We start from the raw sequence: 26,247 nt of genomic DNA on the forward strand, positions 1-26,247 counted from the left end.
ACGAGCACTACGCGTCCAAGCCGGGACTTAAACTCGGATGGGCTGGCAGCAACCTCAGCTGCCCAGCCAACGGGTCGACGCCCCGTCCTCGCTGAGACGCCATCTCAGGAGCACCGGAGGGTCGTGAAGCCACCCACTCCGTGCCAACGGGTCAGCCAGGCAGGCCAAGATCATGCATTTCGGGGCACAACTTGGTTTCCGCAAAGCACATTGTCCGCGTGCGCGCACCGTCCTTGCCACCGGCACAGCACATGCTCCAGAGGATGTACCGAAGAATGCACTCCCGAGGATGGAAGAGCGGCGACGGCCGCAGTCGGGTCACCGAAGGAGAGAAATTTCCAAGAGGGTAAACAGATGACATACTGAACGATTTTACCATGTATTTTCCTTAAATTGGCGCTCTTGCTATGTGTAAAACTGTACCACGTCTTCCTCTTCGCGGAACTCTGTTTTTAAGTCTTAAGAAAGAAGAATGTAATGGTACAACTTACAATACATAAGTGCATTGTACTGCCGTATTCTTCCTGAGTAGAAGATCGACGGAGCACATGTGTGAGCCTTGCCTATTGTCGGTTTCTGGCGGCCAGCTGCATGGCACGCCAGGAAAAATTCCGGTGACATTCGAGCTATAGATTTCCCGAGAACCAATTGGCCAACAAGAGAGGTGCTAGTTTAGCGCATCCAAATACCTGATGGGAGTCCATGTGTCAGCAAGCAGTTTAACAAGGCATCTCTGCTAGGTTAAAGCATTGAATTCACTCGAGCTGTTTCTGATTTAGTATTGAATACTACCTGCTTAAGTAAATCAGGACAGAACTATTGGGTACTGACTGCAAGTTTAAATATCAACTGAGACACATGGAGTTGACATCGCATTACTTCCAAGTGTTGAGCAAGAAAGCAACCAAAGTGTGGACATATTACAGAGGTCAAACTATTCCTTACATATAGAATTGAATAACAAATAATAAGTGAATTATTAATTATGCATGTATTTTTGTGTGCCCAAGACACTTGTTTTGAATCCTTCATTTTTACTCAAAAAGAACGCACCTCGCAGAAGCTCATCTTATACAACAGTTCAAGGGAGTCCATGTGTCAGGAAGCAGTTTAACAAGTTAAAGCATCGAGTTCCCTTGAACGGTTGCAGATTCATTGAATGGTTGTTTAAGCAAATCAAGACGGAAACATTGGGTACTGTCTACATGGTAGGAACCCAAAGTTTGAAGATCAACTCATCAGACACTTGGAGTTGACATCTCATTATTACAAGTGCTGAGCAAGAAATCAAACCAGTGTGAAACAGATTACAGGAGTCAACCTATTCGTTACATATGACAATGATGAACAAAGAATAAGTGAATTATTATTGATGCGCGAGTTTTTACCTAAGATACTTATTTCGAATATTTCAGATTTTACTCAAAAAGAATGTGACTCCTTCGTTTCATCCTCTTGTACAAACTGTGAAGCTCATCGAAGCTCTCTTGTAGACGACGGACTCTTCCTCCTCTTCTCCTTCAAAGAATCGAGAACCAATAATGGAACAAGTAAAGCTCATAGAAGATGAACCCTTCCTCCTATTCCCCCTCAGAAGAACCAAGAACCAAGAATGGGAACAAATGGACGACAGAAAACAAGTGGCCACCACCATCATGTGCACAAGATCCCATGCTCCGAAGAAGAGCAGTAGGACACGGCCTCCTTCTTCCCGCCCACAAGCCTCAGGATGCCTTCGAACACCTCCACGTCACAGGGAATCCGCAGGGCGCCCTCGTGCCGGAACCCGAACTCCTCCTCGGCCTCCCTGAGCAGCTCCTCGAACGCCCAGTGCCCGAGGTACTCCGTAGGGATCACGAACCTCCTCATCTCCTCCCCGACGCACACCGCGAAGAAGCCCCGCGGGACACTGGCAGCACCACCACCACCGTGCCTGCTGCCGGCCTTGGGCGTGAGCGCGAGCCGCTTCCACTTCCTGAGGAGCTGCTGCAGCCGCACGATGTCCCTGATCTTGTTGCTTGCCCTGCCTTGCTCCCCCATTGCCAGTGTGTGTGCGTGTGCGTGTGTGGGTGTGGGTGGGTCTCTCTCTTGTCTCAGGCTGCTGCTGCTGCTGCCTCCTTAGCCTGGTGCAAAGACTTGTAAAGGGACTGACAATATATAGGGGGTTGGATTGGACGAGTGTTGAGTCGCGGGTTAGCGTGTTCAACGGGTTAGCTCTGATGTTCTAATCAATGGCTTGATACGAGGCTTTGTTTAAGCCTGGGAGCTCTGTTTTATATGCTCTGCTCTTAGGATGACACTAAACTAATGCAAAGCGAAACAAGGGGCCGGCACCACTAGTTTTTGGAGTTCTTTGCTTTCTTCATCAGATTACCTGTAACTACCATTGTTAGCAAATGTAGTGCAAACTCTGAAGGACTCTACTCCCTTCTGCAATGAAACCAGAAGCACTTACTTTTCTTCCACTTCACTGGCTTGACATGCGTTGCATCATTGCATGGGAGAAAGTAACCTCAGCACCATGCTGCCCTAAAAGAGGGAGAAAGAAAAGAAGGTTATATTACAAGGATAAACTTATCATCATGCACAAGTTAGGACACATGATTATTTGGCTACTAGCTTGCTGAAGAAAGTAAAACAAGTGACTGCTGCTAGGAGCTAGGGTATCCTTATGTTATGTCATCTGATCAACTGCACTTGGTCGAGGTAAAGGCAAGGAATGTTCAGTGCGAAACCGATGAAAGATTCCTGACGTTTTGGACACGTCCACTGGATTTTATTCTATATTTGTGAAGAGGTTGTTCTTTCAATATCATGTCAGAAACCTGACCTCTGAAAGTGCGATCCAACTGATGGAAGATTCTCTCATCCCTGCTAATGATGAGCAATCAGCGCCCGCTCTGCTCCGCTTATCTGAGCAACCACCACCATGATTTGCCTCGACCTCATCATTGCTGCAAAGCCAAATAACAGTTCATGTATCGGAAAAGGACTGCTCTAGTCCTAGCTTTAGGTGGCAGCGCGAACTGCCCGTCTACTCTTGCAGGTTTTAGTGTTTGACTCTGAAACAAAAAGGTGCTTGCGGAATAGTATATCGACGGTTTTGGATTTGTTTACTCCTCTGTTTTCCTTCTGGTAATCATTCACGGATTTGGGGGTTATTGCGTCGATATCAGTGTTCAAACTTCACGATGCCCTCAATTCCCATGTTCGGTTAGCTCCTGAGAGCACAGTTCCGCAGCATCCACATTCACCTGAAAAAAGAGAGGAAAAGGAGGATTGTAAGTTTGAGTTTTGCGGACAAAACAGAACAATCTACACCGTTGCTATCTGAAAGATTTCTGACTAGCATCATGTTTATAGCAGTAAACTAACAGGAACTCTCTGCAAGACAGCAAGTTTGCCGTACAATCAAAAGATTTCCATTTAAGCAACCAAGAACGAATGCAGATCACTCTTAAACCTCTGATTACATACACTGTGTACCTTTAACTAGAGATATATATGAATCAGATGGCTCTCAATTCTGGCCTGTATACCACAAAGTTGGAACCTCTTTCCAGTCATCAGGCACAGCACAGGGCATCAACTGCAATACCTGCATCTGAACTTGAGCAATTCTTTCGTTCTGTCCACACATCTCAAACGAGATGAAGATTGCTGTCAGAACCAGGGTCACATCTTAAAATAAGCAAAGAAGTTCTGCCCCTGCGGCGCGGAAATTGTTGCACCAGATGCATAACTGAAGTAACTGTTGCTCCCCTTCTTTCTTAAGATAACATGTCATGCACATGGCAACTGAAAACATGGCATCTGAGCAGATGGAAAGTACCAGAGATCAGGCTGCATATGGCTGCACATGCCATTGGTCACATAGCTGACACAGATCCGGCACAGAGTTCCTTGCTTGGCAAGTTGGCGTGGACTGTAGCACGGGCACATGCATGGAGATCACTTCCGTATTCTCAGAGATAATCACTAATAGCCTGAAAGATGAACAATGTTAATTCAAATTCTTCTAGCTAAAAAAATGGTTATAGTGTAACAGATTATTTATTCTGGAAGAAACTGAGTCACGGCAGAAACACATAGGATAAAATGTCTACAGTAGATGATAACAATCACTTGCATAATATATTCTCACTACAGTAATCTATGGATTTAGCTTTTACTGAAGGTAATATCACCAATATACTGACATAAGAGGATAAAAAGGGACCTTGCATTATCTACCTTGTCTGATGGGACCGAAATATGTAAATGAAATTTTAAACAATATACATGGTCACTTTCTGCAGTCAGACCTACCAAATCTATGCAACCAACCAATCAGGAAAACTTTATGGTCCGAAACAAGCACACGCACAATGATTACCATGGTAGGGACAACACATTGTCCATCAGAACTTTGTAAAGAGGACAATTTTGATTTAGCTTCATCCATTCAGATATTTTTTTCTTTCTCTGTGGCTTAAGATACAATAGTTCCAGTTAGACAGCTGTGCCTGTACTCTATAGTCCTTGCAATGACATAAAAAAATTCATGTGTCAAGATAAAGCTACAATGCTGTACTGACACCTTGATAACAAGATAAATGATGAAGTATGAGACTCAGAGGAACTGAAGTATCTCACAGATAGTGATACAGCATAATCATCAAAGGGTGGTATTCATGAGGAAGTATCTTGGATTGAATACCATAACATTCAGGAGAGTGCAAACAATTCATTGCAGTCACATGAGACAACTCAGGGCAGTGTTGGATTTGCCATGTGTCCAGTTTCAACTGTGTTATCAGATAAAAGCACAGAGAGAATTTCAATGTCAATACTCAATAGCAGCCACTTGGATCTCCTTTAATATCCATATATGCTTATTTGCCGATGCAGAAAAAAAAATTAATGCGATAAATGAAGCTAAAGAGTAGAACTAACTAGGATGAGTTTCTTTAAGCCGGGAAGATGGACAGGGCAAAAGTGTCTCACTGCCATTGAAAACAAGATAAATGATATAGTATGAGCTACGGATTGCAACATTAAACTCGGAGGAATTGAAGTGTCTTATGGATAGTGATACAGTGTAATCATCGGAGGGTCATATTCATGACTCATGAGGAAGTATTTTGGATTGAATACCATAATAAATTGAGGATACAACATTCATTATAATCTCACAGGAGACTCCCCAGGACATTGTTGTTTAGGAAGTGATTTGTCATGTGGCAAGTTTGAACTAAGTTATCAGATAAAAAGCACATACAGCAGTCGAATGGAAGCAATCTATGTCAAAAGCAGCTTCTTGGATATCCTGTTATATTCCATATTATGTTATAAAGAAAGCTGAAGAAGATTTATTAAGGTGGACAGAATTAAGGTAACAAAGTTGAACTTGGATGAGTTTCTTTAGGCTGGGAAGATGGACAAGGTAAAAGTGTCTCACTGCCATTGAAAACAGAACAGTATATTGGTACTCCCTCCGTAAAGAAATATAAGAGTGTTTAGATCACTACTTTAATTGGTAAGAGATTTAAAGTACAAACAATTCAGGTGGGGCTGCCTGAACAATCATGATAGAGCTCTCCAGTGTGATTGGCATTTCCACATGTATACTATTTTTTTAAGGAATACTTGTAGTAAGATGACAAAGCCAGAGCACAAAAACTATGCAGCAAACTTAATCAATTACATGGAGTGCCTTTTTTTCAGCTTTCTTAAGGTAGAAGTCATAAAAGCAGAGGATGCACAATTGTTAACTGTCGGAAGCAAGAAGCACCACAATGATATTTCCAGTCCAGAAATTGTTAACTGTCCGAAGCAAGAAGCACCGCACTGATATTTCCAGTCCAGAATGTCTCAGATTACCAATACTATACAACTAAAAACTGGTACCAAGATTGACTGTAAACAAATATGAAGAAGTTGAGCAAGTGTTGCAAAATTGTCATATTATTCTAGCGACCAAGCAGAAGACGAACAAATATCAGATGATCTTTTTGCAGTGTACTTTCAGCAGCAAGAATGAACTAGAAACATCAACACCTTAAACTTCTTAGATAGACAACATTCTAGCACAAGCATAGTTTCACATACACTGCCAGGAAGACAGACAGAGCTAGTACATTGGGTCCATAACTCCATTTCACTAAGCAACCTTGCAAATGCTGCTGGAATTGCTTCTGGAATTCAAATGAGACTCCATCCTATCTCACTGAGCAACCTTGCAAATGTCCTCATACTCAATGGCCTTGAGAACTTTCCCATCATAGAGACCCTTCTCAACCTGCAGTTTGGCAGAGAATCTCTCCGTGTCCACTGAGAGCAACCTTGCATTGGAGCCCCGGTAAGCCCCGTTAACAATCCGCACCAGCCCGCCAATCTGCGGGAGGACAGTCTCAAGCTCATCTTGGTCGACCCTGAGAACATGCTTGCTCTCCAGCATCTCAATCTCCCCGACATACTTATCAATCACCCTCTTCACCAATCCCTTCTGCTTGTAGTACCCCTTTTCGGCCAGCGACTTGCTCATCACCTTGACAACGATACCAGGGCACAGCCAGTAGTCCTTCCGGTTGCTCCGCTCCTTGGCCTTCTCCTCCTCCTTCATCAGATCATCGATCGCCGACCTCCTGGTGTCCGTTGCCTTCCCTGCAACTTTCGCCTTCTTGTTGGGCACCACCTCCTCTTCCTCCTCGAAGCCAAATTTCATCTTTGGCTTATCATCAAAAGGATTAATCTTAGGCGGCGGCGCAGCCCGCTGGAGCGCAATCGCAATCTTCCCAGTTGGCTTGTTGGCCTCTTTCCCATCCTCCTGATGTTCCTCCTGATCATCCTCGTCTGATCCCGAATACTCATCATCATCGCTGCCGAGGTCATCATCAGCACTAGCATCATCGTCTTCTTCGCCATTAGCCTGCGCTTTCTGGGCGCGCTCGATCTGCCGGGCAATCATGAGCTCCTGCCGCTCGTCCTCGGCAAGGTCGGACTTGACCCTCTTGCGCTTGAGCCTGGCCTTGATGGCCTGCTCCGAGTCGCGGTCGATGTAGGTGATGAACCAGCCCTTGGGCGTGTCCTCGACCTTGGCGTGGCCCTCGCGGCCGAGGAACTTGACGAACTCGGTGAGAGTGGCCCAGCGGGTGGAGTTCATGTGCACGTGGTGGCGGTCGGCGATGAACTCGTTGTAGATGACGGTGGCGGCGACGCGGGAGCTGCGGTGGGCGCGGCGGAGCAGGGTGAGGAACTCCTCGAGGAACTCGTCGGAGAAGCCCTCGACGACGCGGTCGGGGGCCTGGCCGAAGATGGCCATCTGCCGCTGGTGCGACTCCGACATGCAGTGGCACTTGAAGCCGTTCTCGTCGCGGCACTGCTTCTGGCACATCTGGCAGTACCACCGGAGCTTCTGCAGCCCCTTGGCCTTGATCCGGTTCGCGATCGCCTTCGGCGTCAGGAAGTCGCTCTTCCCCATCGCGCCGCCTGCGCCGCCGGGAACGTGCGGAGGGGAGGGAGGGGTTTGCGAGGGGCTTGGAGGGGCGCGCGGCGAGTGGGGACGCGGGGTTTGGGTTGGTCGGCGGGCGGCAGCGGTGGTTGACGGCCGGAGAGATCCGAGAGGGCAGGGAAGCGGTGGATTAGGGATTGGGGATTGGACTGTGGAGTCGGTTTGGAGACGTGGGGATCTCGAGGACTTATTAGCAAACCAGCACGTACCCAATCTGACACGGTGGCTAACGCGTATACGACTCGGACATGCATACAATTTTTTTTCACGAATACGCAAAGTTTGTGCATTTTTCCAGAAAATATTTTCATTGATTGAAAAAATATAGAATGGGTTCAACGATCCGTAAGAAACAACCTGAACCAACACGACGATTAACATCTCCAAATTCAAGGACGAGAACGCCGCCAAGAAACAACACAGTGCCTCTGTAAAAAGAAAAGGATATTATGGCGTTGTCGCCGTCCGGTCCAACAAGCCGGACCTAGGGCTCCCCGGATGATGGAAAAGTGCACAAATATAGGTCATGACAGCGCCTCCAAGAAGGGGACGACACCCCTGGGTGTCGCTGTTTGCAAGCATCGGCAAACCGAGCAGGGATTTTTGCCCCGGCCTAAATTTCAAGCAATATGCCACCAAATGAGGATCCGGAGATGAGAAAGTCAGGTCGTTGGTCGAAACTACCACCCAGGAAGGAGAGCTACGCGCGCTGCCGAAGGGTGGCACCGGGCTCCATCGGTTGCCTGAGCTATGAATCTGATCGGAGAATGATACGTCAATTTTGCATTATGTTTTCGTATTGTTATTTATTATGTTCTGGGTTGTTATTTCACTTTATGATGCAATTCTAATGCATTTTCTATCTTAATTTGCAAGTTTCACATGAAGAGGGAGAGATAGATATTCTCCACGGCTCCAAATGACCTGAAAATTTATGAAGAATTGTTTTCAAAATATATATATATAATATTAGCGGAAGAAATATCAGGAGGAGGGCCACTAGAGAGTTGTGGTCTTAGGTGCGCCCCCCTAGGGCGCGGCTGATGAGCTCGTGGCTCCACAGCAGGCCTTTGGGGCTCATCTTCTCCTATATGATGTTATTTCCAAGCCTGGTAGGGGATCCGCTCCACGGTGGCCTAAGCCTGGTACGTGGGCTTGTATGTAGTGTATTGGGCCTGTATGCAATTCCAATGGGCCATGGATTTTTCCAATGAAATAATTATTAACAATAGGCTAATTTAGTGACCTGCCTAGTTTACCTATTGAAAATTGTGTGTGGGGGGAGGGGGGGGGGGGGGGGGGGGGGGGGGGGGGGGGGGGGGGGGGGGGGGGGGGGGGCGGGGGGGGGGGGGGGGGGGGGGGGGGGGGGGGGGGGGGGGGGGGGGGGCGGGGGGGGGGGGGGGCGGGGGGGGGGGGGGGGGAGGGGGGGGGGGGGGGAGGGGGGGGGAGGGGGTCTGACCCCTGTTAGCACCCCCGGATCCGCCCCCGGTTAATACGGTACCAAGATTATCCGAGACGCTAAAAGTCCACATGATTGTATACATCTCAAATAACTAAACTTCAGTGCATGTTGTGTTCCGTTAGTCATTAGTTCTTGCTAGTTGATGGCTGGTACCAGACAATTCTCAGTTTATTTAAAACAACAGTATTCCAATAATGAAGTATTTGAGTGATTGGGCAACGGATATTTCAATTTTGTATAATACTTCAGTTTACAGAAAAAAGTGGTGTGGATTGAAGTTTTTATTATGCCAAGAAAACTGCTGTTTTTATACCATACCTTAGTTTATAAAACACAATATTTATTGGATCCAAACGCTATGAAGTATTTCAATATTTTTAGAAACTGAAGTATTACAAAATACTTGAAAAAAGGGAGCTCCTGAACGGACCCTACAATGATACCGGAAAGGTGAGACAGCAGTCCAACTTTTTAACATATGTACATTACAAAATATAAAATGTAGACATAAGAATATACCTGTCAAGTATCAACTAGCTTACAAACGAACAATCAAACCTATACAATATCAATTAACGACTAGTATATAATAGTTTTCGGGCAAACGTACGGTGGCCGTCCATCGACTTAGTTTGTGTCGATCAAGGGTTATACGTAAGTATCAAGTTGATATTAGTACAACTGGCATCTGTAGTAACACAATATCAAATTAAAGTACGTCAAAACAACGATATTTTACACAACTAAATTATTAAAAAAGAATAAAGACATGTTGAAAAAAGTTTCATCTAACAAAAAGTATAGGCAGAAACCATCACTTAACAACACAATAACCGTGAGATGGTTTTCCAAAAGTAACGCATACATAAAGAGAATGATCACTAGTGCAGAAACGGGCTATAGTCCTGGTCCATAGTGCCGGTTCTGGATTAAAGGTACCCCCTAGCCCCGGTTTAACACGAACCGCCACTAAAAGGCACCCACGTGGCACAAGCACGCGCCAGAGGGCTGGGGGCTTTTAGTACCAATCGGGACTAAAAGGTTTTGGGCGTTTTGGGTTTATGATTTATTTTCCTTTAATTTAGTGTTTTCCATTTAATTCTTTTTCATTTGCTGGTATTTTACGATACTATATATTGTACACGTTATGCATATATATATGGTGGGTCTATTATGATAACACCCTTAAGACCCTTATTCCGCTAACACAACAGAGCTGCCCCGCCCACCCCGAAGCAACAAAAATGAACTGCAGCTAAAACAAAAGAAGACCTTTCCCCACCCGACCAACCTCCTTCCCGCAGTCGCCCCCCACAACCTAATCCACCTCTCTGCGCCGGCCCACCCCAAGACCAACCTCCACCGCCGCTCCCACCATCCTCCTCCGGTAGGCCACCCCACAACCTCCCACCTTCTCCCGCCCGCCGGCCTCTCTTACCCACCTTCTCCCTCCATGCGCTACCCGCCCCCGACACGGATCCTTCCTCGCCCCGATCCAGGCAAAGGCGCCCCACCAACCCCCGCCACCTCCCTCCGGCGACAGCTAGCTTGACCGATGCCTCCTCACGCCACCTCCGCCTCAACCCTGACCAGCGCCCTCCAACTCCAAATCGAATGGCACCACGCCGACCAGTGACAACCACTAGATCCGGGGCCGACGACTCGGTCCACGGTGGCGTGTCAGGAGGTGTGTCGGTGTACAAAACTAGGGGCCCTCTTTATACCCTTTTACTTGTGCACGGGCAGTCAGAGCCGCACCTGTGGCCATGCTTAGTGGGGCATAGGAAGGAAGCAAAAGTACAAGACTACCGAAGCGGCGCTCAAACCAGGGCGCAAAAGGTAAAGCAACAAGATGGGCTCCCCCCGGCAAGACCCTTGCCGGGGCGGCCTACGCAGCCCCGGCAAGACCCTTGCCGGGGCAACTTACGCAGCCCCGGCAAGGCCACGACCCTTGAGCCTGAGAGTTCTGACACCATTGACAACATTGGAACCAAAGCTCGAGGGGGGGGCTGCATAGTGGCATGCAGATCTTTGTGAAGACAAAGGGCCTGTGAGGCCCAGATGAGGACCAGAAGACGACGATCCTCGGCAAGATCCTTACCGAGGAAATCCACGAGACCTCCGGCAAGATCCTTGCCGAGGACGACCATGATGTCACGGCAAGACCCTTGTCGGGACCCCGGGAAGAACCTTGCCAAGGACGTCAGCGGGGCCGCGGCCAGGCCCACATCTGCGAAGACTCCACCGTCGTTCCCATGCAGCTGCCAGCTCATCCAGCTAGGCGAGCACCTGCGTGGCGACGTGCGGCCTCTAGACCGACTCAGCAAGCACCTGCGTGGTGGCATGTAGATCTTTGAGAAGACTCTGCTACCGCATCATCCCAGCAGCCAGCCAACGTGGCACTGCAACGCCTCATCAGCTCGGACGCGTGTCAGAACCAGGTGAGGCGGCGACAGCTGGGACGAGCTTCCTTGCTGTTCCCGATAAAGGAAGAAGGGCACGTCAGCAGCGCATTAAATGCATTTGTCCGATGATGCCAGAGGATAGACTCAGCCACTGTACACCTTTCCACCTCCTGTGTGCCACTGTGGCGACCCCTTTTTTCTATAAAAGGAGGCCCAAGGCGTACGAGAGACGGACTCAGATCTTTTGGACTACGAACACGCCGTAGCTAGTTCAAGAACTCAAGAACACTCAAATATACACAAAAGCATGACTAGGGTATTACGCATCCTCGCGGCCCGAACCTAGGTAAACGATCTTTGTGCTGACTCCTAGACCCGCTCTTTCCACAACCTCGCGCCCGCCGACCGTAGTAGGGATTCCAGTGATCCCATAGGTGTCGTTTTCCACCGACATCTTTGGCACACCGGGTAGGGGACGCAGCTGCGAAAATCCGGTCTAGCAGCTAGTTTAGCAGTTCTTCATCGCCATGGCTCCCAAGAAGAAGAAGAAGATGGTGATCGGTTCATCCGGAGCCGGACGACCCATACCAGTGCGGGCAAGTGGTGGGGCGGTTGCGGACGAAAGCCGAGGCACGGCCTGAGAACAGCCACATTGCTTTGGCAGTCAAAGCCTGGCGAGCGGTGTCGTTCGTGCACAAGACGACGGGCCGCATGCCGCCAAATCCAAAGACGGAGCTGGGGCCCCTGCAGGCGGCGCGGGGCCCTCCAAGGGCGGCGCCGTGCCACCTACCGGCGGCGCGGCGACCTCCAAGACACCTATGCGGGCGCCCATGATGCACTCTTCCCAAGTTGTGCACGATGAGCAGCGTCACCACGCCGGTGACCCCGGGCGCCGCCGTGGGAAGAGTCATGCGCATCCTTCGTGGGACGAAGGAGGCCAGCATGCATGCCGAAGTGCTGGCGAAAATGGCGTACAGCCGCAAGGCCGTGATAGAGCTCCTTCTAACGTGGTTAGAAGTCGAAGCGCGTCACGGTACACGTAGCTTTCGCCGCTGCCCACGCCAGCAAAAGCTTTGGCGCATGTGCAGCTGCTCCTCGACTTTCCTCCTGCTGCAGAAAAGCTCAACGAGTGGAGAGCCACCATCCGGAGCCTCGTCGGCGTCACCAACAAAGATGAGCCCCGACCAGCGGGGCCCTTAGGCCGACGCTCCGTCGAGCCACCGCATGCCAGTGGTGGAAGGGCCGGAGGTGATGCGGCCACGGTGCACTCTCCTCCCCCATGCCAGTTACCGCGGGCGTCGGTCCGTCGTGATGATGCTTGTGATAACATTTCCATAGCATCGTCCGACCCACGGACCCACCGCGATCAGCGCCAAGTTCTTCGGGAGCGAGCCCTTGAAGACGCTCGAACCACCATCGAACGCCAGCGTGAAGCGCGCCACCAGTCAGGTAGGCGGGCAGGGCCAACTATGGACCACCCGACACCGGGAGGCTATTGTGGCCTACCCTACGAGGTGTGTTGTCCAGCCTTTACCCGTGAGCTGCGGCAGTTCAAGTGGCCCTCCCTCCACATGTTCAAGCCCGACGTTGGCGAGAAGTACAACGGCAAGACTCACCCGTCGGAGTTCCTCAACATCTACACCATCACGATGCAAGCTTCTAGAGCCCGCGACGACAAGGTGCTTGCCAATTACTTCCCGTTGGCACTTAAGCCCAATATCATGTCATGGTTGATGCACTTGCCGGCGGATTCCATTTCTTCCTGGTCGGATTTGTGTCATGAGTTCGTTGGCGCCTTCATTGGGGGCCATCAAGCTCATGGCCAGGCAAGCAATTTGCATATCATCCCCCAGAAGGAAGGTGAAAACCTGCGCAAGTACATATAGAGGTTCATCCGGGTGCAGTACAACATCCCAGATGTTCATCCCGCCGCTGTGATCAGCGCATTCCATCAGAATGTGCGCAACTGCAAGATGCGTGAAGAGCTGGCGATGAACAAGGTCAAAGATGTGGCCAAACTTTATGTTCTGGCCGATAGGTGCGCTCGAGCTGAAGAGGGGAGGAAGTACCCCGACAAGGATGCTGGTGCGGAAACCGACTCCACAGACAAAGACACCGCCGCCCCGACGAAGAAGGGCCGGCGCCGCAACAGAAGGCGCAAGGGCAAGGCCGTGCTTGCCGTTGATGGATCCGATGGCACCAGCACTGCCAAGAAGGCCAAGGCAAACAACCCCGACAAGGAAATTGCCGGGTGCGCCGCTTGTCGGGCCTTGGTGGCTGCCGACAAGCCAAGAAGCTCCGATAAGCAGTACTGCAAGATCCACCGCACCAAGGGCCACGACCTCCAGAACTGTCGACAAGTTGAGCTGCTTGCTGAGAAGCAAAAAAGCTGAGTATGAGAGGCAGGACAAAGAGAAGGGTCAGGATGGTGCCGAAGGATCTGGCAAGAAGCGTGGCGGGCAAGGAGGCCGCCGCGGCAAGGATGACCAGCAAGAGAGGCCCGCCCGGGGCTGCGACAAGAAGCAGGAAGACGATGATCATGACGAGGACGACGAGTCCAGCGACCATGAGTTTCAGAAAGCTACGGAGGCCATGTGCGTCGACTGGGGCGCCTCGCTGCACACCTCTTACCGCCAGCTCAAGTAGTGGGCGCATGAGATCGCAGCAGCGGAGCCATCATTCGATGCTCAGAAGCCACTGAAGTGGTCCAACACGCCTACCATTTTTGACACCAAGGACCACCCTGATCGCACAACTACGGTCGGGTGTCTGTCGTTGTTGGTTTCACCAATGATATGCAACCTCAAGGTGACAAAGATGCTAGTTGACGGCGGGCCAGTCTGAACTTGATCTCGCCTGTTGTGATCAAAAGGCTGCAGATTCCTGATGATGACCTCGAAGAGATGGGCACGTTTCAAGGGGTCAACCCAGGAAGGAGTCAGCCGAAGGGTAAGGTCACGCTGCCCGCGATGTTTGGAGGTGAGTTGAACTATAGGACGGAGAGGATTGTCTTCGATGTAGCTGTGATCCCCTTGCCCTACAATGGGATCCTCGGACGCCCGGCACTAGCCAAGTTCATGGCGGCGTCAGACTACGCCTATAACACGTTGAAGATGCCTGGACCGATGACCATCATCACCGTCCCCTCCAACAAGAAGGATGCGATGATCTGCGCTGACCAACTCTACTCGGAAGCAGTTGCGGCGACTGCCGCCAAGGCACTTGCTCCTGCCGCCGAAGCCCCGGGAGGGAAGAATACCGGTAAGACCTCTCGCGCCCACTCCAGCAAGCGCACCTCTTCGGAGTGCCATGCTCCCATCGAGGACGTGTCAGAGAGCTCCACCGGCAAGAGCAAGAAATCTAGAGCTGCACCACCAGAGACCAAGAAGGTGTCCGTTAAGGAGGATGGCACGGGAGGGGCTTTCACCATAAGCTCCACCCTCGATAGCAAATAGGAAGGCGCGCTCGTCACTTTCCTGCGGGCGAATGTCGATGTGTTTGCATGGCAAGCATCCGACATCCCCGGCGTTCCCAGGGAGGTGATTGAGCACCATCTTGCTGTCTGTCCTCATGCGCGACCCGTCAAGCAGAAGGTCAGGAAGCAAGCTTTGGAAAGGCAGGAGTTCATCACAGAAGAGATCAGGAAGCTGGAAGCGGCAGGCTTGGTGAGAGGAGTACTCCATCCGACGTGGTTGGCCAATCCGGTGGTGGTGCGCAAGGCAAATGGGAAGTGGAGGATGTGTATTGATTACACAGATATCAATAAGGCCTGTCCAAAAGACCCTTTCCCATTGCCACGCATTGACCAGATTGTTGACTCCACGGCCGGGTGTGACTTGTTATCATTCCTTGACGCCTACTCAGGATACCACCAGATTTTCATGACGAGAGAAGATGAAGAGAAGACATCATTCATCACCCCGTGTGGTACGTATTGCTTTTTACGGATGCCTTTCGGGTTGAAGAGTGCTGGCTCAACGTTTGCAAGAGCAGTCCAAATTGGTTTTGAGCCCCAGCTACATAGAAATATGGAAGCTTATATGGATGCCATAGTGGTCAAAACCAAGGACAAGGCAACACTTGTACAAGATTTCGAAGAGACGTTTGCAAATTTGCGCAATATCAACCTCAAGCTGAACCCTGAGAAGTGTGTCTTCGGCGTTCCGTCCGGCAAACTTCTCGTGTTCTTTGTGTCACAACGTGGGATCGAGGCGAATCCAGACAAGATCAAGGCCATTGAGCAGATTGAGGCGCCTAGGCGGATCAAGGATGTGCGTCGGCTCACTGGCTGTGTTGCCGCCATGAGCAGATTCATCTCCAAGTCTGCTGAGCGTGCCCTTCCCTTTTTCAAAATCTTGAAAAAGGCGGGCCCAATGGAATGGACCCCAGAGGCCAAAGCAGCTCTGCAGGATTTGAAGAAATACCTCTCCTCCACATCGATACTGGTTGCGCCTAAACCACAAGAGCCGCTGCTGCTATATCTAGCGGCAACGAATCAAGTGGTCAGCATCGCGCTAGTGGCGCAGAGGGAGGTCGACGAAGGGGCAGTGGCAACGGCAGGACTGGCGGATGGCAAGCCAGAGCTCCCCCCCGGCAGGGCCTGGTACCGGCAAGGCGAGGCCCCCGACAGGATCTGACGCCAGCGGGACAGGGCCTGCGCAACCAGATGAAGTGGTGCAGAATAAGAAGATGATGCAACACCCGGTTAATTTGTCAGCTCCCTCTTGCAGGGGATAGGTCAAGGTACTCCAGTGTGCAGAAATTGCTCTTTGGCCTCCTTATGGCCTCGAGGAAGCTGCGTCATTACTTCCAAGCACACGAGATCACCATCGTCACCCGCCTCCCATTGCAATGGATACTGCATAACCCGGACGCAACCAGGAGGATTGTGGAATGGGACTTGGAGCTGTCGAGATTTGGTTTGAAGTTTGAAAGTACTTCGACGATCCAGAGCAGAGTCTTGGCAGAGTTCATTGCAGAATGGACCTCAACGCCCGACGAAGAGATCCAGGAGACCACTCTTCCCGGCAAGGAAAGTCGCAACTGGATTATGTACTTTGACGGGGCTTTCTCGCTGCAAGGCGCCGGTGCTGGTGTGCTGCTCGTCGCACCCACCGGAGAGCACCTCAAGTATGTAATCTAGATGCACTTTCCCAGGGAGATGTCAACGAATAACACTACTGAATACGAGGGGTTGCTTGCCGGTCTGAGGATCGCGGCAGACCTCGGGATCAAGAAGCTCATCATCAGGGGTGATTCACAGCTTGTCATCAGGCAAGTCAACAAGGATTATCAAAGCCCGTTGATGAAGGCCTACATAGATGAGGTGAGGAATCTGGAGGAGCGTTTTGACGGTATACAGGCAGAGCATGTTCCCCGAGTGGAGAACGACATCGCCGACTACCTGTGGAAGCGCGCTGCATTCAAACTACCTATGGAACCAGGTACTTTTGTGCTTCGTTTAACTCAACCATCCGTTGAAACATCGACAGAGCAGAACAAGCGGAGGAAATAAGGCCCCGGCAAGTACTTTCCCACCAAGCTCCCAGGAGCCGCTGGCAAAGATGTTGCCACGGACACTGAGCCTGCCATGGGGCAACCGACTCCGATAGGGCGTCAAGCCCTGGCCGTAGAGACAGCCGCTCCCATGGCAGAGAAAATGCCTTTAGTCCTTGCCGTCGAGCCCCAGGCTCCGGCATGGGCACAACATACCGTTCGATTCCTCCAAACATGGGAGCTTCCTGAGGAGCAGGAAGAAGCGGAGAAAGTAGCCCGTCAGTCTGCCATGTATCAGTTTGTTGACAATGTTCTGTATAGAAAAAGATCAAACGGTGTGAAATTGAAGTGCATTCCCTAGGAGGAAGGACTGGAGCTGTTGGCAGAGATACATGGAGGCATATGTGGCTCCCACATAGGGTCGAGGGCCCTTGCCGGCAGGGCCTTCCAGCAAGGTTTCTTCTGGCCCACTACCCTCCAGGATGCAACGACACTAGCAACCAAGTGTGAAGCATGTCAGTTCCATTCAAAGAAGCTTCATCAGCCAGCTCAAGCCCTTCAAACAATCCCTCTCTCCTGGCCATTTCCGGTCTGGGGGCTCAACATACTGGGCACTTTCCCTTGCGCTGTCGGGGGCTTTGAGTACTTGTACGTTGCAATCGATAAGTTCACAAAGTGGCCGGAGGTGGAAGCAGTGAGGAAGGTGACACCGCAGTCAGCCATCAAATTCTTCAAGGGGCTAGTCTGCCATTTTGGTGTGCCAAATAGAGTCGTCACCAACAACGGCACGCAGTTCACAAGCCACACCTTGATGCAATACATCCAAGACCTCGGCAGAAAGGTCTGTTTCGCTTCTGTGGTGCACCCACGGAGCAACGGCCAGGCGGAGAGGGCAAATGCTGAAGTACTGCGAGGCCTGAGGACAAAGACTTTTGACAGGCTGCACAAGAGTGGATGGCGCTGGATTGATGAGTTGCTGGCGGTTCTTTGGTCGATCAGAATGACACCAAATCGAGCCACCGGCCAGACACCCTTTGCCATGGTATACGGGGCAGAGGCAGTTCTCCCCACAGAACTCACATACGGGTCACCTCGAGTGCTTGCTTATGACGAGCCTGAGCAAGAGCGAATGCGGCAAGATGATGCAATGCTCCTCGAGGAAGATCGTCTTCGGGCGGCTATGAGAGCAGCGCACTACCAGCAAGCCTTGCGCCGCTACCATAGCCGCAAGGTTCATGCCCGAAGCTTTGAGGAAGGCGACCTTGTTCTTCGGCGTGTTCAATCGGCCAAGAATTCCATAAAGTTGACACCGAAGTGGGAAGGCCCTTAACGGGTAATACGAGTCACCAGGCCCGGTGCCATCCGCCTGGAGACCGAAGATGCCATTCCAGTGAGCAACTCCTGGAACATCGAACATCTTCGCAAGTTTTACCCATAAGGCGCGGTTGCCGGCCCCCCGGTAGACCACCTTTTCTACAAGCCTTGCCGGCAAGGCATGTAACCCTCTGTACAAAGCCAGGCGCAGACCCTGAGCACAAATAAATGAAGCGCTCGCACCCTAAGTTATAGCATGCATGCTAGGTTGAGTCTCTCCCTCGGTTACGGTTGATATGCTTAGCAGCGACTAACCCCTAGCATAGAGGTCGAGTGTGCGTCTCTCTGTTCCTTTCCATCCTCTTTGGTTCGCAGGGTACATGGACATTTTTGCTGAGCTATTAGGAAGAAAGAGAACAAGCCTGCGCTCCTGTCCCGACAAGCAAAGGTTGTCGGGGGCTGCAAACACAAGGGTCCAACCACGGCAAGCCAAGGTTGCCGGGGGGCTGCAGATTCAGATAAGTCCTTTATCCCATGTTGTGCATTTCCGGATGGAATTGGGACGTATGAAACCTCGTTTTATTCCTAGGCCACCGTGCTCCCCTTTTCCTATACCCAAGAACTATTCCTTGGGTCGGAACTTGGTTGTAGTCGCAGTGGCAAGGAAGCAAACGAAGGGCCTAACCCTACTTCGCCCCTGCCTCCGCCAAAAGCGTGAGTATGGTCGAATGAAGTAAGGGGACAGCAAGGCCTGTTGCCGGGCGACAATGTTTATCTTAAAAATAACAAGGATTCATTCCTTGGCATGGGCTTCGCTCACACACAAAGAACCCGGCAAGCACCATTTTTTCAGTAATACGTCGCATACAGGTACAGTTCATACGGAATGTAAACATGAGCAAGGGGATTACAAGGTTTAAATCTGACAAGTGTCTGTAGGCTTAAAAACTAAAAAGAGATCAGATGCCCATAATCCCTTTCTTGTCCCTCTCCCCATGAAATGGAACAAGATGGCAGGAGCGCAAAAGGAGTGCCTAGGCAAGGTACGAGTAGCAGAAGAAACCAAGTGAACATCACGGTGGCCGTCCGGAAGAGGGATGGTGATGATGGTGCTTGGAGAAGAGCCGAAAGATGAGGTAGCAGGCCGACAATATGAGACGAAGGCATCGGCGCCATCGTACTCCGACTTGATGGCCCACCACCCGCCTTCTTCATCTTCTCCGACCTTCCCATGCCGGCCGCCAGGAGGTGACCCCGAGAAGTTCAAGGAGTTGGCCCCGCCCCCGGCAAATCGCTCTGCCGGGGGAAAGACCAGGCGCAGATGATGGTGCCGCCGGCGTCGCCCGAGGACAGTGTGTCCAATGCCTAGTCGGACCCGTCCTCGTCGTCTTCCCCACCGGTGTCCTCCTCGTCACTATCGCTCGAGGAGGAGCTTTCGTCGTTGGTCGACCTCTTCATGCAGCACCCTAAGCCGAGTCCCGAGCGCCCAAAGACCTTGACGGAGAGCAAATCGCTCTCCACTAATTTGAAGTGGAGAACCTGCCCCTTCATCAAGCAGTGGGCGCGTGCGAAGGTTTTCCAACCCCGACGGAGGAGCATCACGTGAGGGACGGGGAACCTTGTGTTCGCCCACATGCCGCCATTGCAACACCCCTTCATGTGAAGCCTCAACCTCGATGGCTGGTCAATCTCCAGCACCCTCACAAACACCTCGGGAAGACGAAGGCGGCTGTGCGGCTGCTCGTGCAACTGCAGAATAAACTCCAGCGTCGTGTCCCCGACATGGCCGCTCGATGAAGAAGTAGGAGATGGTGGAGGAGATGGCGACGAAGACGGTGGCGATGCGGGTGTCCCCCTTCCACGCCCACCTCTGCCTCGACCGCCTCGCCGACCGCGGCCCTGTTCGGCGCCTCCGCCTCGAGCGTGGCCTTCACCTTGGGCGTCCGGCTCTTCCTTAACCACCACGGCTCTCTGGTGAGAGGAAGACCTAGTCACCTCCACAGAGGGGCGGCCACGACCGCGCCCTCTCGCCATGACAAGGGAAGGAAAGATACGAGACTGGGAGAAGATGGATGCGGGAAGACACTGTCCCTCTCCCCTTTTTATAGGGAGTTGGGGCCGAGCGGGCCTGAAGGCGGCTGCCCCAATCAACCAATCCAGCCGCCGAGGGTGCAAGGAGACAGGACCGACCCGCTGCTCCAATCGGCAGCGCCCGACCCCCCGCCCGACATTAAAGCCCGTACCCTCTGTGTCCATCGCCTGCCCTCCCCGAGGCATGGAGGACGCGTGGCGGGTGAGCCAGGATTCAGATGGCAAGTGGAACGGCTGTTTCATGCCCCGTGATCTTGGGCTGCGGGTGCCATAATGGCCACGACCCAAGTCCACTTAGTAAATGAGCCATACCCCTGCACCTTCCTCTGTTTTTACGGGGAGGACACGGACCGCCTCTTTACTATTAACCGTGGAGTGACGCAAGCATGTTGCGGTCACCCCACGCACGACCCCCACGTCACGCATTCGACGCGGGTCATGGGGAAGTGCAACTGGTGATGGAATTACTGCGGTAAAACTCCACCACGCATGCCCGCACACTGTTCTGGGCCGAGCCCAACAACGCATCGCGCTTATGTGTGGCCCAGTCCCGGGGGCTCCTGTCGGTGTACAAAAGTAGGGGCCCTCTTTATACCCCTTTACTTGTGCACGGGCAGTCAGAGCCGCACCTGTGGTCATGCTTAGCGGGGCAGAGGAAGGAAGCAAAAGTACAAGACTACCGAAGCAGCGCTCAAACCAGGGGCGCAAAAGGTAAAGCGACAAGATGGGCTCCCCCCGGCAAGACCCTTGTCGCGGCGGCCTATGCAGCCCCAATAAGAGCCTTATCGGGGCAACTTACCCAACGCCAGCAAGTCCACGACCCTTGGGCCTGAGAGTTTCGACACCATCGACAAAATTGGAACCAAAGCTCGGGAGGGGGCCTACATATTGGCATGCAGATCTTTGTGAAGACAAAGGGCCTGCAAGGCCCATATTAGGACCAGAAGATGACGATCCTCGGCAAGATCTGAAGGAAATATGCTCTAGAGGCAATAATAAAGTTATTATTTATTTCCTTATTTCATGATAAATGTTTATTATTCATGCTAGAATTGTATTAACCGGGAACTTAGTACATGTGTGAATACATAGACAAAGCATAATGTCACTAGTATGCCTCTACTTGACTAGCTCGTTGAATCAAAGATGGTTGTGTTTCCTAACCATAGACATGAATTGTCATTTGATTAACGAGATCACATCATTAGAGAATGATGTGATTGACTTGACCCATTCCGTTAGCTTAGCACTTGATCGTTTAGTATGTTGCTATTGCTTTCTTCATGACTTATACATGTTCCTATGACTATGAGATTATGCAACTCCCGTTTACCGGAGGAACACTTTGTGTGCTACCAAATGTCACAACGTAACTGGGTGATTATAAAGGTGCTCTACAGGTGTCTCCGAAGGTACTTGTTGGATTGGCATATTTTGAGATTAGGATTTGTCACTCCGATTGTCGGAGAGGCATCTTTAGGCTCACTCGGTAATGCACATCACTATAAGGCTTGCAAGCATTGTAACTAATGAGTTAGTTTAGGGATGATGTATTACGGAACGAGTAAAGAGACTTGCCGGTAACGAGATTGAACTAGGTATTGAGATACCGACGATCAAATCTCAGGTAAGTAACATACCGATGACAAAGGGACCAATGTATGTTGTTATTTGACCGATAAAGATCTTCGTAGAATATGTGGGAGCCAATATGAGCATCCAGGTTCCGCTATTGGTTATTGCCCGGAGACGTGTCTTGGTCATGTCTACATAGTTCTCAAACCCATAGGGTCTGCACGCTTAAAGTTTGATGACGGTTATATTATGAGTTTATGTGTTTTGATGTACCTAAGGTAGTTCGGAGTCCCGGATGTGATCACGGACATGACGAGGAGTCTCGAAATGGTCGATACATAAAGATCGATATATTGGATGACTATATTTGGACATCGGAATGGTTCCGGGTGAGATCGGGATAATACCGGAGCACCGGGAGGTTATCGGAACCCCCTGGGAGGTATATGGGCCTTCATGGGCTTTAGTGGAAAGGAGGGGAAAGGAGCAAGAGAGGGGGCACCCCCCCAAGCCCAATCCGAATTGGGAAGGGGGCCAGCCCCCCTTTCCTTCCTCCCTCCTTCCTCTTCCTTCCCTCTCCCTCTCCAAATAGGAAAAGGAGGAGTCCTACTCCCGGTGGTAGTAGGACTCCCCCCTTGGGCGCGCCTCCTCCTCCTGGCCGGCCCTCCCCTCCCCTCCTTTATATATGGAGGAGGGGGCACCCCATAGACACAACAATTGATCCCTTGGATCTCTTAGCCGTGTGCGGTACCCCCTCCACCATAATCCACCTCGATAATATCGTAGCGGTGCTTAGGCAAAGCCCTGCGTCGGTAGAACATCATCATCATCATCACCATGCCATCGTGCTGACGAAACTCTCCCAGAAAGCTTGGCTGGATCGGAGTTCGAGGGACGTCATCGAGTTGAACGTGTGCTGAACTCGGAGGTGTCGTGTGTTTGGTACTTGATCGGTCGGATCATGAAGACGTACGACTACATCAACCGCGTTGTGCTAACACTTCCGCTTTAGGTCTACGAGGGTACGTGGACACACTATCCCCTCTCGTTTCTATGCATCACCATGATCTTGCGTGTGCGTAGGAAAATTTTGAAATTACTACGTTCCCCAACAAGATCCTTGCCAAGGAAATCCACGAGACCTCCAGCATGATCCTTGCCAGGGACGACCACGATGTCATGGCAAGACCCTTGCCGGGACCCCGACAAGACCCTTGCCGAGGACGTCATTGGGGCCGCGGCCAGGCCCACATCTACCAAGACTCCACCGCCATTCCCATGGAGCTGCCAGCTCAGCCATCTAGGCGAGCACCTGCGTGGCAACGTGCGGCCTCTAGACCAACGCAGCAAGCACCTGCGTGGTGGCATGCAGATCTTCGAGAAGACTCTGCCACCGCACCAGCCCAGCAGCCAGCCAACGTGGCACTGCAACGCCTCATCAGCTCGGACGCGCGTCAGAACTAGGTGAGGTGGCGACAGCTGGGACGAGCTTCCTTGCCATCCCCGATAAAGCAAGTAGGGCATGTCAGCGGCGCATTAAATGCGTTTGTCCGACGGTGCCAGAGGATAGACTCAGCCACTGTGCACCTTTCCACCTCCTGTGTGCCACTGTGGCGACCCCTTTTTTCTATAAAAGGAGGCCCGAGGCATACGGGAGAGGGATTCAGATCTTTTGGACTACGAACACGCCATAGCTAGTTGAATAACTCAAGAACACTCAAATATACACAAAAGCAAGACTAGGGTATTACGCATCCTCTCGGCCCGAACTTGGGTAAACGATCTTTGTGCTGACTCCTAGACCCGCTCTTTCCACAACCTTGTGCCTGCCGACCGTGGTAGGGATTCCAGTGATCCCATAGGTGTTGCTTTCCACCGACAAGGTGGATCTCGATGGGGCAGCGCTCGTCTATGCTCCTACATTTGGCGTCCAGCACATCGGTCTTGAGCACCTTATTCGGCACGGCGCGCACCACCCGAGCCGTCGCCACACCCTCCCGACCTTCTCCACGTGCGACGCGCCCCACCCGAGCTGCCACACCATGTCCGATGGTGGCTTTGCTACTGTGCAGGCGGGGGACAGAGAGGAACTGCACCTCAACTCTAGTGAGGTACATCTTGGATTCTCGTGTGATTCGGTTGCTCCTCCAGTGCACTCCGGATTGGATTCAGGAGTGCCACATCTTGCTGACCTCCATCCCATTTTTTCCTTGTGGAGCTCGGCGATGCACCACATGCAGTTCGGTGCTCATCACCGCGCATCCATGTAGTACGGCTCGACGAGCTGCCCCTCCTCCCCTTGAAGTCTAGGCATCCCAACCTTGGAGTGCGTGAGACACCCAAGTGCAGCTCACGTGTGCATGTGTGTGCAGCTCCCCCCACGTGTGTGGTGTGCATATGCATCTCACTGGCGCATTTCGTGCAGCTTAGTTCCGAGGAGCACCTCATCTCGCATGCACATTGTGCTATCTATAAAAATTACACTTGTTTGGCTGCTACTACTACAAGAAATTGAGCTCGAGCGCCTTCGTGTGGTTCATCCACGGCCGCCGTGAATCCCCTCCCATGCGTGCATTTCATGTTTTTTCCTTATATTTTTCCTGATTTTTGGTTTTTGATTGCTAGTGGACTACAACCACGGTGGGCAAATACAGTAGACAGGGGAAATTCAACGACGGTGTGGCATGCGAGCTCGTAGGTCGAATGGTCGCGGCTTGCGGTTCAGTTTTGTTATTTTTGTAGGACGTGATAACATCAAAAACAAAGAAAAAAGTGAACTACAGATGCAATTCTCTGCCTAGTGTAGTCCTGCTCGGTACCAGATGTTTCTGCAGTACCGATGTCTTATAAATTTGTATGAAAAACACACAAAAAGTAGTTCACTCCAGTTTTTGTAGCAGCTCATTACCCCTATGTATGAAGTGCAATTTGTTTCGTGTGTTTCAAAAACCAGTCGATTACATCAAAACACATGCAGTGCGTTTGGTCCTTCGATGTGGTTCACTTTTGAGAGTGCTGTCATTCACTTGCACCCAACATGAAAGTGTGATTTTTTTAAACGAAACAACAAGATAGCAATAAGGTTCACTTTGACATATGTCGCGGTTCATTTGCCCTCGTCTCTGCGGTCCACTCTCGTACATAAAAATTGTTGAAAAAAGAAAACAAAAACTTAGAAAAAACTCGGGTGAGAAAGTTTACGTTCGACAAAAGAATTCATGAAGTTCACTTGACTGTCTGATGCAGTGCGGTTTTCCGACTCATGCAGTACACTCGACGATTTTGGTGTCACGAAAAACAGAGTGTCCGCGTTTCGGTAAATTCAAAATTGCTCTTAAACCGTAAGGAATTAAAGAGAGTGTTCTACATGAAAAAGTTGCGGCTCGTTGATATATTTCCAACGACATATAATTTCAATCATTCCGATCAGCGCTTTGTAAAAATTTCGCGAAAGATGGCCGCTAGCTCTCATCGTCAGCCACACAATTTTCAAAATTAACTAAAAACCGTAAGGAATATGAAAAACATTTCAACATATGAAAGTTGCACCACGTCCATAGCTTTCGAACGATGTATCATATGCCTCGTTTTGACAAACGTTTCAAAAACTGGAGCAAAAACAATACCAAAAATTGCAAAAAATTTGAAAAAAACACAATTCCGTGAATTAGTAAATTTGAAACTGCTCTTAAACCATAACGAATTAGAGAAAATAATAGGTATGAAAAAGATGCGCCTCAATGACATCTTTCCAATGGTCTATCATTTGCTTCATTCCGATGAGCAATTTAGAAGAAAACGTGAAAAACTCGCTGGCATTCGTCGTGAGCCACATAATTTTTGAAACTGCTCTTAAACCATGAAGAATCTCGAAAAGTGTTCAACATGGAGAACTTGCGCCTAATTCATAGCTTCTCAACGGTATATTACACACGTCGTTCTGATAAACGGTTAAAAATCTAGAGCAAAAACAGTACCGAAAAAACAACGAGTGCAGTTTTTTCCGACACGAAGTTCACTAGTCTCTCTATTGCAGTATCTTTGTTACTGAAAATTCAGTGCCCTCGCTTTAAGCATGCAGTGCGAAAGTGTTATCAGGGATTACGTTTCATAAGTTTTGTCTTATTTCCGACATAAAAAGAGACCGTAAGAAAATATATAATCACCGTAAAAAATAATTTATGTTAGGTAAATTTACAAACATAAAGACATAGTGTAAAATATACATAAACTGCAATTTTTCTTGTCTTATGACCTATATTTTTATTTTCTTATGCCAAATTTTACGTAGTGAATCAATATGAATGTAACTATTTGAATTCCAAATATAGTTTAATTATGAAGTGATCGTAGATTATCTCGGGTGAAGAATACTTATTCTACACTCGAGGGGCAGAATAAGTTATTCTTCA

The 26,247-nt window shown here is 50.4% G+C and overlaps 2 protein-coding genes across 3 annotated transcripts; both read right to left on the reverse strand.

Moving 5' to 3' along the window:
- Positions 1–1,151: 1,151 nt before the first annotated feature.
- LOC123136261 (auxin-responsive protein SAUR50-like) lies at positions 1,152–3,980 on the reverse strand. Of its 2 annotated transcripts, XM_044555602.1 has the most exons (4): positions 3,487–3,980; positions 2,831–3,254; positions 2,456–2,529; positions 1,152–2,374 (listed from the first exon to the last, which is right to left on the reverse strand). In XM_044555602.1, the coding sequence occupies exon 4, from the start codon at positions 2,038–2,040 to the stop codon at positions 1,654–1,656; it is 387 nt and encodes a 128-aa protein (XP_044411537.1). In that variant the 5' UTR covers positions 2,041–2,374; positions 2,456–2,529; positions 2,831–3,254; positions 3,487–3,980; the 3' UTR covers positions 1,152–1,653. The 2 variants fall into 2 exon arrangements, with proteins under 2 accessions (XP_044411537.1, XP_044411538.1); XM_044555603.1 differs by having other exon boundaries at positions 1,152–2,529.
- Positions 3,981–5,928: 1,948 nt separating this feature from the next.
- On the reverse strand, positions 5,929–7,664 carry LOC123136262 (KIN17-like protein). Its single transcript, XM_044555604.1, has one exon. It carries the CDS (start codon positions 7,460–7,462, stop codon positions 6,206–6,208), a length of 1,257 nt encoding a protein of 418 aa, XP_044411539.1. The 5' UTR covers positions 7,463–7,664; the 3' UTR covers positions 5,929–6,205.
- Positions 7,665–26,247: the final 18,583 nt, after the last annotated feature.

The sequence above is a fragment of the Triticum aestivum genome, chromosome 6B (assembly GCF_018294505.1).
Source record: "Triticum aestivum cultivar Chinese Spring chromosome 6B, IWGSC CS RefSeq v2.1, whole genome shotgun sequence".
In the NCBI taxonomy this organism is placed as follows: domain Eukaryota; kingdom Viridiplantae; phylum Streptophyta; class Magnoliopsida; order Poales; family Poaceae; genus Triticum; species Triticum aestivum.

Excerpts from the sequence above, each read along its gene's own strand:
- LOC123136261 (XM_044555602.1), bottom strand. The coding sequence starts at position 2,040 with ATGGGGGAGCAAGGCAGGGCAAGCAACAAGATCAGGGACATCGTGCGG.
- LOC123136262 (XM_044555604.1), bottom strand. The coding sequence starts at position 7,462 with ATGGGGAAGAGCGACTTCCTGACGCCGAAGGCGATCGCGAACCGGATC.